This window comes from Culex quinquefasciatus, chromosome 2, assembly GCF_015732765.1.
Source record: "Culex quinquefasciatus strain JHB chromosome 2, VPISU_Cqui_1.0_pri_paternal, whole genome shotgun sequence".
NCBI classification, from domain to species: domain Eukaryota; kingdom Metazoa; phylum Arthropoda; class Insecta; order Diptera; family Culicidae; genus Culex; species Culex quinquefasciatus.
In genome coordinates this window covers 4905574-4923625 of record NC_051862.1, presented here as the reverse complement: position 1 = coordinate 4923625, position 18052 = coordinate 4905574, and the positions used below count along the sequence as shown (strand labels likewise).

Genomic DNA, 18052 nt, shown 5'->3' with positions numbered 1-18052 from the left:
TCTGGGGGAAAGTCTCGCTCTAATCGAACGGGAAAGGGATTTGCGCGAGGAGGCAAGTTTTTCGGGTCGCAACTCGGGTGCTGTGTGCTCTAATATTCATGACCGTGGGACCGGCCTGAAAGTGTCTTCCTTTTACGGTGACCACCACCGCCGGAACATCCATTAGGATGGTGGTTGATCGGCTTTTAGAGTGGTTGGGAAAGTGTTTGAAAAAGGGAGAATCAAATTCGCTGAAAGTGAATAGAATTCTGAGTAACTTTGTTCAATTTTGAAACACTTCCGTTAGTAAATTGTTTTAAATTGCTGGCTAGCAAATAGTTAATATCAATTTCCAATTATTTTGTGGTGCGATGGAAACGTGATCAGAAATCCCAAAATGCCACAAACTCAAAATGGCGAAATCATTCACGCTAATCCAAACAAAATTACGCAAATAAATCTCTCAAATGCTCAAATCGCAACCCGATTAGTAAACTAAACTGAAACTAAACCTCCTCCACAGCGGTCAATTAAAAAGCTCCCCAATTGCAACCGCGTTTAGCTCACTGGAGACCACATAATCAGCGTATTGATGGCCCCGCAAATAAAGCGGAAAATCGAACCCTCAAAAGTTTTAATTACTCCCTCCGGTCGCCGACCAAATCCATGAAATTCAATCATCGAAACCAATTAATAATCTGCTCCCTTTTTTTCCCCCGGAAAATCCCTCGCACCTTCCTCACACAATCGCAAAACACACTCACACAATCGCAAAACACACTCACACTAGTGGGCATATTGACAAACAGATATCATCTAAATCACATTTTTTACGGGCTTTCTGCTAAAAACATTAACCATACACATACGGTTGCACGAGTTTGCTCTATTTGAGTGAGTTTCTGTCTGTGTGTATTTGTGTGTATGTTTAGAAGAGTCAGTTGGCGGTTTTTTCTTGTTTGCTCCAGCTCTTTGTTCATGCTGGACTACACCGACAAATAACGGTCATGTTGTACTCTGTTAGTTGAAATCTATTTGATAAAAAAAACCTTTTAATATCTTCAAATGTTGCATTTGTTTTATAAACCTCACAACACTGTCGAAAATTACAAAAAAAATCCGTTTAATTTTAATCAACGACGTAATTTTAACCATCAACGGCGCCAGCCCTGATCGTGACTTCACTATTCGCCAAAAGATGGCGTTCTGGTTCCAAACAGTTCCTGAGAGCCATCTGGTAGAGAATAGTAGAATCAAAATCTGCATTACAACAAGGCATGCGCCGCTAATGATCAGGGAGACGCGTTTTTGTTTGTTCCCTCAACATAATACAGATTTCGGCTCCAATTGTTGCTTCAAGATGGCTTTTTGATTCCTTACGCCATCTCGTGAAGAATAGTGAAAGGAACGTCTACATTTTGCCCGAATTTTCCACTTAGCTGAGTCTAGAGATATTGTGACTGAACCAAGAGAGCTCAACACCTACGAAATAGTGGTGAACGGATTGAATTGGATGTTTTTCTACCACCTCCACCGTATGCAAACAAACCAATACTCCTCCAACCACCCACACTTCCCCCTCGAAAACACAAACACACACGAGCAGCCTCTGCTTTTCTGTTTTATGTACAAATATTTATAGTGGGTATTACTGTAATTGCTGCGTAGCGATTACCACGCCGGATCATTATTAGTTTTTCTGACCCTCCAATCCCCCTCCGTCCTCGACTACCTTTGTTGCCCTATCGACCACTAAACCCTAGCGTGGAATCCTGATTATCGCGGATCCGATTAATGGTTTCGACATAAAAAACACCTTTTTTGTTACTCGCTAAAGCTTGATGGTTGTTGTTTTGTTGCACACTGCGCGCTGCACTGCTCTACACACCACCAACCTAAAGGAAAGATCTACCCCGTTTTTTTGTTGTATTCTAAAAGTGTTATTTCAGTTTGTGTTACATTTTTCTCCCTTAAATTGTTCAGTTCATTGGTTTCTCCATTCACCGCTCATCATTATCTTTTTGCTATCCCCAAGAGTTTAATAGTGCAAAGTTACAAAAAGTCCTACCTTATCGACTAGCGAAACAAAACAAAAATCTAAAATTAAACACCTCGTCAATTAACGTGCTAGCAACACGGCGGCAAGGATGCCAACCAGCCAGCTGCTGAGCGTGGCGGTGCGGCCAGCGGCACCGTTGTTGTTCGAGATCGAGCTCATCACAAACTCCAGCTCGTTCAGGGCCAGCTCGTAGTTGCGCGTGTAGAACTGGTGGATGTCGCTGATCTGGAATGAGAGAAATGCAAGGAACATATTATTTTCGATTCAGAAATAAAAAAAAAATTGTTTTGAGAAAAACTGTTGCTTTATTACTGTATTTTTCAGATCCGATGATATGTTTTTTAAGAACTTATAAATTTTAAATTTATTAAGTCAAATTATGTGGACGAAGCCAAACAACTTCAACCTTAATGTTATTTTATAATTAACATTCAAAGTATATTTCCTTCAAAATTTCAATATTTGTGATTCGAGGATAACCAAATTTTGCAAATATTATTATTTCCAATTGTAAAACATTTTGCATGTTTTACAAAAAAAAAAACGAGGAAAACCAAACCAATCGAGGAAATCAATTGTTCATGCAATTTCACACAAAAATCGCCGTGCTGACAATTTTTGAATACCAATCCTTGTAGAGAAACAGTGGATTTAAAATATATTTATTTTTGAGATAAAAAGTGGGTTTTGAGCATTTTAAATTGAAAGATTTGATTTTTGAGATTACCAAAAAGTTCGATAATTTAACATTGTTTCAAAGGGAGTTTTGCATATAGTATTAAATCAGGGTGACCACTTAAATCCCATTTTCGAATTCCCGATTTTTTCCAGACTTTGCCAGAGAGCTCAAATAATAAGCATATCTTATCGAAATAATGATTTATAATCATAAAAATTTCTTAAAGAAAAGTCAATGTCAACCATCGAAAAAAAAAATTTTAATGTTTTTTTTTTCAAAAAAATATGCCATTTTTGTAAAGACAGATTCGGAACAACAAATAAAAAATAATTCAAAATATAAAATTCATTATTTTGATTCAGAGTAGAGACACGAACAATAGGTCTTTGAAAAATAATCGAAATTCAACTATACTTATAACTACCATGTTATTTTTAAATAAGCAAACGTATAGTTTTTGATACTTCCTCCGTTCGTACTTCGTTTAAACTGGAATGGAAAAAAAAGTTAAAGATAACTGAATTTAAAATTCAATGCAAAAAACGACTAAAACATAATTGCTGTTATTATTTTTTTGAAATATTAGGAAAAGTATCAAAGAATTCATGAAAAAATGTTAATAACGATTTTCCTTTTAAATTTTTTATATTGCATTTTTTAATGAATGATGATTTATCCAGTTTTTTTTTCTATAAAACCTCAGTTTGATATAAAATTATGTTTCCCAATTAATTTTAGCAAAATTTTTGAACAGGCAAATTTTCAAAACTATTTTACAATTACTCAAAATTTTTAGGACTAATGTTTTTTTTTCAATTTTAATATCTGTAGTAGGTAATTTACAAATACTCACAAAAAAGTTCAATCTGGAAAAAATTAAAATTACTTTATGAATTTAGCTGAACAATCAAAAATATTTACCAAAAAAAAAAACCATTGCCAAACTCAAGTTGGGATCTGTTTTCAAATAAACAATCTATATGACAAAATGAAATAGCATTATAACTCTAAACTGGCCATCAGGCTCTACTTTTATATAAGTTTTCATTAACTTAATCTTTTGTTTAATAAACAAAGATTAAAAGAGAACATTTTATTCATAAGAAATAATATGAAAAATCTGTGCAAAAGGCATCCAAAATTTGTTAAGATTTTGTATGTCTTAAACAGCATTCCCAAACTCAAATATAATGAAATAGTGAAAATCTTAAATTTAAGGTAAGATTCTTAAGCAGAATTGAGATAATTTAATTTGAAAGTTGTACAAAATAATACAAAATTCTTCAAGAGTTAAAAAAATAATTCTTAAACAAGAATGCTTGTAATTCCCGACTTTTTGACAAGAAATCAAAAATTCCCGACTTTTTACAGATTTTTGGCGGAATTTGGCGATTCCCCGATTGTTTCCAGAATTTTCTTTTTTCCCAACTTGAGTGGCCACCCTGAGAAATATATACGATTTAATTTAACGATGTAATGGCATGGTGTAGTATGGTAGGGAATTCTAAAAAAAATGGTAATAAAGTAATAAAAATATGGTAAAATAACATATTGGAATTGGTACCTTTTTTAATTTAGATGAAAATGTATGTTCCTAAGAAATGTGATGAAAATGAACAAGACTTCATTGAATTTAAGATACTGTTTTGAAGAAATAACCTGTAAAATCGACAAAAAAAACTTCAAATCTATGCAATTGACCCCCCTGCGAAGTATTAATTCACTTTCTTTAATGGTGCCAAACGTGATACCCGCTGATTTTTTTTATTGAAAATATCTATAAAAAATAAATCCAGGCAAATCTTGCAAGACCAATTTGAAATATCGTGAATATGAGAATATTTAAAAGCATGTAAATTTTAAATAATACCAATTAAAAATTAAAAACAAGTGCAATGTAAACAATGCAAAGTATCCAACATTCATTTAAATAAAAGAGAGCAATTCTTTCAATAATAAGCTGTTATTTTTTTCATTTTGAAACGTTAGAGTCTTAAAAGAAAGTGTTTATTTTTTTTTTCAATCTCAAAAGAATCATATTATATACATATAAATACTCAAAATGTCATTTTTTGGCCTCTCACAAAAGATTTTAAAACACATTTGTAGAGTTCAATGAACAAACAACAAATGTAAAAGATGATGAAACAAATTTTAAATTAACAAGAATTTCAATTATAATACTATCCACCAAAAAGTGATTTTTTTGGCAGTAGAATACATGATCACCAACCAACTTATAAAATATCTATTTCCGATAATATGCGGGAAATATCTGAATAATTTTCGATTCATCCCCTAAACTACTTTTTCAACAAGATTTACTACAATATTTAATAATATTTGTAACCAAAATAATTGAAGATTGGGTCCATAAGTTCAACAAATAAACCCTAAGCTCAAATGTTTTTTTTTTTAAATTTTGTGGCACTGGAATCACAAAGCTTAACACGTTTGGATTGATTTTTCATTGTTGACATTTTTCCTAACGACTATTTTAAAATATTGAAGAAACTTTTTAGAAATTTTAACGGTGCCCAGTAACCAAGGAATTTGTTGTCTGCTTTTTCCAATATTGCCAAAAGTACTGACCCAATCCTGAAATAAATTGATTATAAAAAAAATCAAATTTTATTGTAAATCTTTATGAAAACAGTAGCTTAGACAGGGTTGCCCAACCTTTTGGCCCTGCGGGCCAGAATTAATATTTGATAAAAGTTGAAAAAGTAAACACATTTTTTCAATTTTCTTATGATTGAGTTTTTTTAAAGCGAAAAAATAAAAGAACTTGAGTTGCAAATATGATTCATATATATTGATTTTAAAAATGAAAAACAAACAATATTCAAAAATTTGTTTATTTTACTTATGTTAATTTTTACTTGTTCAAAATTGTATAGATATTGTTTTTGACGATTGCAATTAAAATACCTTTATATATATTTTTTTATAAAAAAAAAAAAAAAAAAAAACATTTAAATTTCAATAATCGTTGCATGTTTTTGATACATTTTTCAATATTTTAAAAATATTTCCAGCGATCTATTTTCGGTATGAATAATTTGATTTTTAAGCTTTTATCACTAAAAAGTTGTTCTGGAAAAATACATTAGGTTTGCTTACTTATTTATTTAAAAAAAGAAAAAAGAAAAAAACTTCAAATTGAAGTAAAAACAGAGTGAAAACTGAAAGAAATAACATTTAGTCTTTTTTATAAATTTTAAGATTACAATCGAAGTTTTTTCATAAATTTAACAATTTTACGAAATGGATATTTTTGTTTTCCTGCACAATTTTTTCAGCTTAATAATATCAATATAAAAATTTTAAGCATTAATGTTTGAATGAAGAATGTTCTTGCAATATGATAAAATTATATCTCTAGATTATTTTTGTAATTCAGACAATATTTTAATTTATTTAAAACTTCATGAACAGCCTTAAGGGCCGGTCATAGAAATATTTAAGAAAGCCCTCGCGGGCCGGATGAAATGGCTTCACGGGCCGGATCCAGCCCGCGGGCCGGACGTTTGGCAGATCATTTATCAATTTATAAATAATATAAAATAGCTATTTGAGCCTATTGTTTGAAGCCAAATATTGACCAAATGTTTTACAATAAAAATTGATGCTTCACAATTATTCCTAATGTGGTAAAAGACATTTTATTATAAAAAAGAATGAAATCATCTGGTTTTAATTTGGTTTATTTTATTAAAAAAAACTATAGAATTATAAAAATCATATGATTGCTTAAATAAGTGATGCTAACTACTGATTCGCAATTTTCATGAGAAACTCAGAATTTATTTTGAAGTTTTCAAAACATGTTAACTAGGGATAAAAACATCATTAGTCAATCAACAAAAAAAACCAAGGCCAAATATTTTTATTATATAACGCAATGTTAGGTTTTCTAAGTAATTCATTAAGAAAAAGAAATAAAAAAAAATTGTACTAATTTAGAAGAAGTTTGAACTAGAACAACAGTGTACAAAATAAATGTATAATATTATTTATTTAATTTTTTCAATCTTCAATTTTTAATTTCACCGGGTATTCTGTTTCTCAATCAATTTTTTTCAGGAAAATGATAACAGTTCCGCAGTACTGATACCAAAAAATACTGATCAACGCGGAAGCCCCAAAAACCGGTAACCCCTGAATAATAAAAATCTATTCGATGCTGCGCTTCCGATCGAAATCAAAAGTTAAGCGAATCCCGCGTAATCCTTTTCGATTAAGACCAACGGGGCTGGCTTCTCGATGGCTTACAGCGTTGCCAGCCTCGCTTCCCTTTGGGAGCTGGAGATTCTGCCGTCAAATGCGTCTTCGTTTATTGCGTCTGGGGGTTGGAAAAGCGAGAAGCCAGGATTTTCAGCTTTTCAGTCACACGGACATCGACGACGACGATTGCCGCCTTAATTCCGCAGCAGAAAAAAAAAGTCCTGACCTGCCTGACACCGTGCGAGATCCCAGATCGGGGAGATTCGAGGACCATTTGCGATGGGGTGGAATTAAAAATGGAAAGTAATCGCCTCCCATCTGGTTCGCATTTTTAAAACGTTTTCCCCGAGCTGACTTCTGTTCCGACGCAGACATGAGCGAACCTGTTGGTTGACGCTCGGTCTCTCAGTGCTCAGAACGTCGAGGAATTTAATTATTTATGATCATTTAATTTTTCCTCCTGGGGTGGCCACCAGCTGGTTCTGCTGCTCGAAGTCAGGAAACCACCACCGCCGCACGTAAGCCGGGATGATAAAGTAGTAAAAATGTCGGAATTATTGGAGCGACCAACCGTGCGCCATGGGATTCCGGAGTTTTTAGCGGAGGATATAGAATGTGGACCAGCACTGGCTTAGTGGTGGCAAATGTCGGAAGTCGTGAGCTGGTGACCGGAGAGCGTGTTGCTTAGCATGATTACCGGTGGATTAGGCGGCAAATATGAGCTTTTTATTTTGCCATAATTTTGTGCGAATGTTAAAGGTGAGGTCTAGATAGGCGGAACACCAGACCTGGGTGAAGCTGACTTCAAAGGATGTTTTGGGTTAAATGTCAAAATTTAAAGTAATAAACGTGGGTGTACTATTTGTACTTGAATTAATAATTTTATTTATTGACTGAGAATCTACTCAAGTTCAATTCGGTCGTTTAATCTTTTTTCAAGAAATTCCGAAACCAATCCTGCTCCGGACCCCAACCTGGAAGCAATTATTCACCAATCAATGCAACTGTCGATTGCGGCAGTATTTATGAGAATATGTGTGTGTTTGCAAGGAATCCTTCCCACCCCCTTCTCATATATCAAAACTTGAGTCACTCCACACGAGAGGGGTGGAAGTGGGAGGTTCGCAGAGGCACAATTGTCGGAAAGACGAACCCATTAATTTGCTCCCCGGCATTAAATATGAGCAAACACAGAGAGAGAGAGAGAGAGAGTTGAAACAAGCAATCAAGGCCCTGTTATTGCCTTGTTGTTGTGCTCATTATACTGTCTGTGAGCAATTATAATTATCGACACTTGCTTGCGCTCCATTGTTGATTACTATTGTTGGCACACGTAGCCAATGTTGTTGTTGTTGTGATCATGGAAGCACATTTGGGATTTCTGGCAACACTGCCGGCGACGCCAGCCGCCAGCGCAATTTCTGAATTAATTATTTGCCACTAATTCCGGGACCGCGCACAATCCAATTCGTCTTCATTATCATTTATACTCAGTTTCGTTGGGCCTGTTTTCACTCTGTCTCTCTCTCTCTCTCGCTTAACTCATTTGCAACAGTTTATCCACTGGATTGGGTTAAACACTGGGTAAATATGGTTGGCGAGGTTTAATTAGCGGTAATTTTGCAAAGGAAATTAAGGGAATTTGCAATTATTTAAAAATATAACTTGAATTTAAGGTTTCTTTATGACAGCTTTAAACCAACAGAAACAGTAGAATTAAATCCAATTTCAGCTTTGACTTCCAACAATGCATGCTTTTCTAATCAATCCCCAAGAATGACGAACAAGGCGGTGACGGTAATTAAATGAACGTCACTCACATGATGTGATTTCCACCCCACCTTCCACCCACTAAAATTACGAGCCAGAAAACAAACATCAACTCTTTGTTTCGCCAAAGAAGAAACAACAGCAAAAAAATCGTCATCGTTTAATCTGATTAGAGCGTGCCAAAAAGCGCCAGCGTCACCACAAAAATGGCTTTCAATCTTGTTTGGATTTCATCTTTCACATTCCTGCGTGGAAACACGGCCGCCATTTTTCGCACTTGTCATTGTGTGTGTGTGAATCGTTCCGGAAAAGTTAAATAATGGATTGGAATTAAGCGTTGGGCTAACGCTTAATCTTGGTTTGTAATTCACCAAAACGAGTGTTGAAAAAGATAGCAAATTAAACAGTGGCTTAAAATCTAACTTACTAAACAAACAATTAAAAAGGGCTCATATCGTATAAATCAGCGCTTTAAAAATGATAGACCCAATTTGAAACATTTTTGCAACAGGTGAAATATTTCAAAAATCATAGCATAGCAAAGCATTGGTGTCTACCCCCAAAAATTGCTCCTGGACCACAGATGAAAAGTAGGAACCAATCATCACCCCTTCGCAATTTTCAAAGGTCCCTATCGTGTTGATCAATACCGACGCCGGCCGCGACCAGAGGTAAGACACGGGGAAGTGGATGTGAGTGATGGGACCGCTAAATCGGCTGCGTCTCCGACAAAGTATCACATGAGTTTTGAGGGGTTAGTAGATAAATATGAGGTCAGGATTCACTGTGGTAGGTGATGCGACCATAAGCAATTTGTTGATCGGTTGAAATTTTAAAAATCTTAGGCAGCCGGCTGCGGAAAGATAGCTATCTAGAGATTTAAATATAGTTTTAATTCAACCGCGAGTCTCCAAAAATTCTTCGTCGGCGTGCCTTCCTATCAACGGTGATGTAGGAAGGGCTTCATTCATTAAAATGATTTTATATCATAAGCCTTAACATATTCGTCGACGTGCCTTCCGATCCTCGATGATATGGAAAGGACTTAATCCAGCAATACGACTTGTTTGTCTCAAAAAAAAAAAAATCGGATCGTTTGTAACGAAAACTATATAAAGAGAACAAAAAAAAACTCATCGGCCAACGAGCGCGCGAACAAAAAAAATAAAAATAAGAAGAAGAAAACCAATCGCCTTATGCACTCGAACAGCGACACAAAAGAGACGGAAAATAACACGGACTGCGCGTCCCCACAGGCACCGCACAACTTGGTGAAAATATTTCAAAATCAAAACAAAAAGATAAATTTGATTATGAAGGATTTGCTTTGATGGCAACTTACTGATTTTTCAAAGCAATATTTCAATTGTGAGAAAATTGTTCTATATCTAAATTTCAGCAAATTTACTGGGTGATCGACTGCCAAATATTTTCAACATCATTTGATTATTAGATTTTTAATTCAAATTCATATCTAAGAGTTTCCTAAATTGAAAATCTGAAGCTTGTCAAAAAAATCAGCAAGCAGTTAATAAATAAGCATTTTTTCACTACAACATTATGTTATTTTGCCCTATCCCAGCTCGCGGTCCAGATCCGTCCCGCGAAGCCTTTTCATCTGGCCCGCGACGGCTATTGGAAATTCTCGATGACTGGCCTTTTATGCTGTTAAGAGATATTTAATAAATAAGCGGTCTTTTTTTTACATTTTCTTACACCAATTTAACAATTATTTTATGAAATATAAGCATTTTGTCTTTTTTTATACTTTTTTCAAATTTATTTCAAACATTCATTTTTGTTTGAATTGAATTCTTAACAAATAATATTCTTCAGGATCAATTATTTCATAAAAAAGTGATATCACAAAACAAAATTTTCCACTTTGGAAAAATGAAAGTTATGAGAAATAATTGGACTAATGTGAAAAAAAAAAACAAATTATATCTAATAAGAAGTTTTACTGCGTTTGCCATATATTGTATTTTTTGATAGGAACATCATTAAAATATAAAATTTGAAGACTTTGACTAAACATAAAAATAATGCTTTTATCAGACTTTCCAGTAATATAATTTTTCAGAATGTTTTCAAAATAAATGTGAATTCATACTGAATACAAAGATCTCCGCAAGTAAATATACAAATAAAACAAAGCGCAAATTTTTTTTTTCGTAAATTTAAAAAAAATTGAAGAAAAATGAGTTTGAGTAATTCTCTACCAACTCACACGAAATCGGGAAAAATTGCCCCGACCCCTCTTCGATTTGCGTGAAACTTTGTCCTTAGGGGTAACTTTTGTTTCTGATCACGAATCCGAGGTCCGTTTTCTGATATTTCTTGACGGAGGGGCAATACGACCCCTTCTATTATTGAACATGTGAAAAAATACATGTTTTTCAATTATTTGCAGCCTGAAATAGTGATGAGATGGAAATTCGGTGTTAAAAGGACTTTTATGTAAAATTGAACGCTTGATTTTATGGTGTACTCAAAATTTCTAAAAAAGTTTTTTTCACAAAAAAACACTGAAAACGTTTTGAAAAATTTGCAAAAAATTTAAACATGTCACTTTAAGGGAAATACAATGTTTTTTTTTGAATTTTCAACCAAGAAGGGTGATTTTTAAAATTGGAACAAAATTTGCAATTTAAAAATTTCGTGCTTTTTTAATTTTGCAGGGTTGTTTTAAAGAATGTAACAATGTTGTAGAAATGGTAGAATAGATAATCACACAAAATACATGCGTTTTTGAAAAAGTTTGTTGTGCCGATCACGGCCATTTATCGTCACCCGCGACAAACACGAACAACGAAACAAAGAGAAACAAAAAAGTAAAAAATGTATTTTAAATATTGTTGAAAGTTTAATTTATCATTCATTCCCGCTTGGCAAAAAGGTTGGCTGATCTAAAAGAATCGAAGAAATTGGTCCGATTTATTCACTTTGGAAAAAGTGAGTTTACAATGTTTGTAAACTTTGTTGGAAGCGTCATATACAAACAAGTTTGTTGCAGACATCAATCATAAAAAAAAATCTCAATATTCAGATAAAGTTTTCGTAAAAGGCCAAGTTTAATACATTTTTTTTTAAATTTTCTGAAAAAAAATCTGGATGGAAATTTATTTAATAAAATTCATTTTCAACATGAGTTATAAATGTTCAATCCATCTGATGTCCAATTTTTTTCGATTTCGAATATTGTTCTTGTATTTTCCTCTTTTTTAGCAACTTTTGTTCTACGGAAAAATTTGATTCTCCTGTTTTATGTTTTCCATATTTAATTTTTAATATTTTTTTAATCGTTCATTTTTTTCTGATACTAAGAGGCTTATTTTACTACTGTATTTAGACAGATTTATGAAGGTTTGCTCAGATGCTTTATCTAAATTTGCTTTTAGAAGGCGTAGATTGCTAGATAACATTTTGATATCTTGGACAAAGATACTCGGATTGGCATGGCCAACAACTTTCTAATGAACCACCACGTTTGCTAGGGGCATAAAATGACTGAACATCGAAAACTCGAGAAAAATAGCTTGGATTTTCACACAAGTCTAAAGGAGATGATCCTTAAAGGTGTCCGGAAATTAAAATAGCACCTCACTTGAAGGGGGAGAAAATTTGATTTGCTTCTCGTTTCGGGTCTCTAATTATGATGGATTGTGGAGCAGCAGTCTGGCCTGACGAGCCGGCGGCGTGTCGTGCGAAGAATTCACATGCGTCTACCGTGGACTTTGTATGGGAAGAACGGGAAGGATTTGATTAGAATCCATCACTTTCAGCAGCTGAGCTTGGCGTCACTGACGAAGGCGTCGTATCGAACTTGTGTTGAGAGCGTGTGAACCGGGAAGAGACTCGCGAATCACGAAATTGTTTTGGGAATTAGATTGACCTGTTTCGAAGGTCTTGAAGCAGAAGCATTTTTAAAAGTGCCCAAAATCTGTAAAATGTCTTCTCAAAACATTTCCTTCAAAGGTTTAAACATCAACGCCTTAAAACTTCCAGCAAAACCACCTGCGCCACGTCACGTTCCTCCTGGTTCCGCTCCGGAACTGGCTATATCCTGCGGTATGTGTGGGAAAATGTGTCATCATCAGGCCATTTTTCCCCAGTGGCTTCAGCCATCACCAGGACGGCTCGAACAGAGGTTTACGGTGTTTGCTCTAAAAGACCCTCCACGAGACGGTGACGGTGGTGGTGACGGCGGTTCCTTCCTCGTCGTCGTCGTCGGTTGGTAATATTTTTATTTGCAGTCATGTGTGAAGTTTATCATCCTCGTTGGTCCTTGATGGCACTGCCTGCCTATGGGCCTTCCGAGCACTCGGAGAGAGCTGGAAGAAAGGACCAAGTCGACAAGAACCTTCCTGTTCTGGTGTGTGTGTGTGTTTTTTTTTTTAAGACGCTCCAGGGATTTTGCATGTATACGATACACAATGGTGACGCGTGGAAGTGAAATGTCACTCCGCGCGGCAAACGGTGCTCCCAGAGCGACCCTCACGGCGCCGAAACCTCCAAACATTTGACGGTGCGCTGGGGACTTGTGTGGTACTAAAGCGTTGAGCGGCGGCTCGTACGACAACAGTTGCCTGGGCGAACCCAGAGATAACAAATAAAAGCTCTGCCTAAGGTCGGAGGAAAACATGACAGCCAGAGCTGAGAGTGATGTGATTGACTTCATTGTTTTGGTGAGGGATTCAAGTTGTTTTTGGGTGATTTAAAAACAATTTCAGGATTTTACAGTGATATGATACATTTTAAATTCAATCTAAATTTTTCAAAAAAGCCCGATGCCCGATGTAGCGTAATAATAATTAGTTGAAAAAAAATAAGATTTTAAAAGAAACGTAATGTCAAATAAATTCAATAGAAGAATGTGGTTTCATGTTTTCTGTTACATTTTCTTCTTATTCCAATCAATCTCCCAAAATCGTATAAAAACGCAAGCGGCCGTCAAATTGATAGCCGCGGCCGCTCTCGTCACTCATCTTACCTCGTTCCAGCCGTGCATGTTCCGCGCTTGGATCATCACCTCGTACACCGAGTTGGGCGATAATCCCTTTATCACATGCGACATAATAAAATGCGTCGGATCGGAGCGGGTTAATGTTGGCACTAAAATCGTGTCCTCCCAGCTGCCCGGATGTTGATATGTTTCGTTCATCTGGTTCAGGGTGGGAAATACAATCACAAAGTTATCGATTGTGTTGGAATGTCGTTCGGGGTGGACCATTATCGTATCGTCATCATCATCGTCGTAGTCCGGGAGCAGCGATCCAAATTGGACGTGGAGCCATTATCGATGGTGTAAATGACCGTGTCGATTTGCCAGATTGAATCCGTTTCAGGAACGATGGTCGGTAGCGTCATGGAAAGAACAAAAGGGAGAATTGTATTAGCAGAAGGAATTAGTTTGATGAGAGCTCTTACGGACGAGTTTAACGGAATTTATCAAACTGAAATGGAGAACAAATTGTTGATGAGCAAACTTGTATTTTATCTGCCATTACTTCTGGTTGAGATTTCACGAAGAGCAAATTCTTATACCAGCAATTCCAGCACCGATTGATGGCCAATTTCAAAGCAATATCGATTGAAGCTTGAAATGGCCCCCTAAAAACCCCCAAACTGAGCAGTCATCTCAAGAGATGCTCACCGCCATTCATTGCACCAAGTGACAAACTGCTGAAATTAGATTTGCTCCTTTGTGGGTTTTGCCCTGCCATGCCAGTGCCAGTTATTCAATTCGCTGCAATCAGTGCTCGTCATCTCGTCAGTCACTCTGTTGCTGCTGCTGCACTGGCAACACTGAAATTCATTCAACCCGCCCTGAAAGAGATTTTTTTTCCTTCTAAAAAAAGCGAAACTAAACCCTAGAGCGAATGAAGACACGGTCGTGTCACTAAATCAAAGCCCAAAGTGACTCTGGCGCGGTGGAGAAGCCAAAAGGGATGTGATGAAAAAGAATGATAGAGCTTTGGTTGGCAGCCCTGCACATGGGAGCAGCCAAGGGCAGTGTGAGCCTGAATCAGTGCCAACACTGCTGGGTTGGATGCTGTGGGAGGATCTGAACCCAAAGTCATAGACAAATCGAATTTTTTTTCGAAATTTCATATTTTTTTTATGGTTTTATCATTTTATCATTTTGTCATTTTATCATTTTATCATTTTATCATTTTATCATTTTATCATTTTATCATTTTATCATTTTATCATTTTATCATTTTATCATTTTATCATTTTATCATTTTATCATTTTATCATTTTATCATTTTATCATTTTATCATTTTATCATTTTATCATTTTATCATTTTATCATTTTATCATTTTATCATTTTATCATTTTATCATTTTATCATTTTATCATTTTATCATTTTATCATTTTATCATTTTATCATTTTATCATTTTATCATTTTATCATTTTATCATTTTATCATTTTATCATTTTATCATTTTATCATTTTATCATTTTATCATTTTATCATTTTATCATTTTATCATTTTATCATTTTATCATTTTATCATTTTATCATTTTATCATTTTATCATTTTATCATTTTATCATTTTATCATTTTATCATTTTATCATTTTATCATTTTATCATTTTATCATTTTATCATTTTATCATTTTATCATTTTATCATTTTATCATTTTATCATTTTATCATTTTATCATTTTATCATTTTATCATTTTATCATTTTATCATTTTATCATTTTATCATTTTATCATTTTATCATTTTATCATTTTATCATTTTATCATTTTATCATTTTATCATTTTATCATTTTATCATTTTATCATTTTATCATTTTATCATTTTATCATTTTATCATTTTATCATTTTATCATTTTATCATTTTATCATTTTATCATTTTATCATTTTATCATTTTATCATTTTATCATTTTATCATTTTATCATTTTATCATTTTATCATTTTATCATTTTATCATTTTATCATTTTATCATTTTATCATTTTATCATTTTATCATTTTATCATTTTATCATTTTATCATTTCATTTTATTAACATTTTCATCATTTTTAACATTTTCAACATATTCAACATATTCAACATATTCAACATTTTCAACATTTTCAACATTTTCAACATTTTCAACATTTTCAACATTTTCAGCATTTTCAACATTTTCAACATTTTCAACATTTTCAACATTTTCAACATTTTCAACCTTTTCTACATTTTCAATTCAATTCAATTTGTGTTTTTATTAGAATTTAGCAGTTCTGTTCCAGGAAGTTACATTTGCTATTCAGAGATTTGGATTTTAGCATTTGCACGGATTTTTTCTGCGTTTAGATTTTGCTAGCTGAGTGCTAAAAGGTTCAACATTTTCAACCTTTTCAACATTTCCACCTTTTCAACATTTTTAACCTTTTCAACCTTTTCAACCTTTTCAACCTTTTCAACCTTTTCAACCTTTTCAACCTTTTCAACCTTTCCAACCTTTTCAACCTTTTTAACCTTTTCAACTTTTCAACTTTTCAACCTTTTCAACCTTTTTAACCTTTTCAACCTTTTCAACCTTTTCAACCTTTTCAACCTTTCCAACCTTTTCAACCTTTTCAACCTTTTCAACCTTTTCAACCTTTTCAACCTTTTCAACCTTTTCAACCTTTTCAACCTTTTCAACATTTTCAACCTTTTCAACCTTTTCAACCTTTTCAACCTTTTCAACTTTTCAACTAATCAACTTTTGAACTTTTCTTCTTTTCAACTTTTAAACTTTTCAACTTTTCAACTTTTTCAACATTTTCAACCTTTTCGACCTTTTCAACTTTTCAACCTTTTCAACCTTTTCAACCTTTTTAACCTTTTCAACCTTTTCAACCTTTTCAACCTTTTTAACATTTTCAACCTTTTCGACCTTTTCAACAATTTTAACCTTTTCAACTTGTCTAGTTTTTTAAATTTCAAGTTTCAATTTTTAAATTTCCAAGTTTTCATGTTTATGAACTTTTGATTTTTTGTGTAAACATTTTCTTGTTATCTTTGGCCCTGATCCCCTGACTGCACCCGTCTGCCGAACACCAATTCCCAGCTTCCCAGCATCCATCCAACCGAGAAAAGCTTATTCCGCAGCGAATAATACGGAAAGTCATTGTGACTAATGAAACTGCGATAACATCCGGCACTGTCAGCTCTGTTGCACTTCTTGCCTTCCAGAACCGACTTGAAACCAGCAGTTTCTCCAAACCGAGAACTTCACCAGAGGGAATATTTGCTTGAAAAATTGTAAAAAGTGCAAAAGCTTCCAAGGAATAGCACCCCATAGTTCACCCGCCCAAGGAGCGAACTGCCAGCGAAACGGCAAATGGAAAAGTAATTAAAGATTGATAAAATGATAAATTGTGCAAATAGAGGCAACGTCCCCTCTCCGAAGGAGGGAGCCAAGACATGACGACTCCACGAGGACACTGGCGTCTGGCTATGAAATGTAATCATCGAATCGAAAAGAGCCCCCTTCGCCACGAGCAACGCGCGAGTGAAAGAGAAACTGAGTAATAAGATTAACAGTCAGAGATGGCACATTTCTTGGCTAGGACCGAGATTGACCCTCCGGGAAGAGGATTGTGGCTTTTGGGGATGACGAGGACGACGCGGCATGCAAATTGGGGCTGGCGAAACGAAATTTTTCTGGTGAGAAGTGGATTCGGAATGGTATTTGCGCTTTTTTTAGGTTGTCGTTTTTTGGTGATTTCAATTTCATCCTAATTTTAGCTTTGCAAATTGGTGAACTGTGCTTAGTTGATTCCACTGGGGGTTTCACAAAATAACAATAATAACGTTTACATTTTCAAATTAACGAACAAGATATTTTTAAGGATTCACAGCAACCAATGAAGATATAGTCTCCTCATTTCAAAATTGTTCAACTTACGGACCCAATTCTGCAACAATGTGATTGTACTGTTTTAAGCGGAAAAAGCGGAAATGACCAAAATGACAAAATGATCAAATTGACCAAAATGACAAAAAATCCAAAAATGACCAAAATTATCAAAATAACCAAAATGTCCACAATATCAAAAAAATCAAAAATAACCAGATGAATTGACCAAAATGACCGAAATTGCCAATTTGGTCAAAATGACCAAAAGACCAAAATGATCAAAATGATCAAAATGACCAAAATAACAAAAATTTCCAAAATGACCAAAATGAAAAAAAAATGCAAAATAACCAAAATTGCCAAAATGATCTAAATGACCAAATTGACAAAATGACAAAAATTGCCAAAATGGCAAAAATTGTCAAAATGACCAAAATGATCAAAATGATCGAAATGACCAAATTGACAAAAAATGG

The 18052-nt window shown here is 34.4% G+C and overlaps 1 protein-coding gene across 1 annotated transcript in view; it reads right to left on the bottom strand.

Annotated features, from left to right (window-relative positions):
• Positions 1-349: 349 nt before the first annotated feature.
• The window catches only part of LOC6050613 (limbic system-associated membrane protein), a 171884-nt gene continuing 154181 nt past the window's right edge, over positions 350-18052 (bottom strand). The window contains exons 10-11 of the mRNA XM_038254302.1: positions 13708-13878; positions 350-2263 (exon numbers count right to left, since the gene is read on the bottom strand). Of these exons, the coding sequence (XP_038110230.1) occupies positions 2099-2263; positions 13708-13878 (336 nt within the window). The 3' untranslated portion in view covers positions 350-2098. The remainder of the gene's footprint in view (positions 2264-13707; positions 13879-18052) is intronic.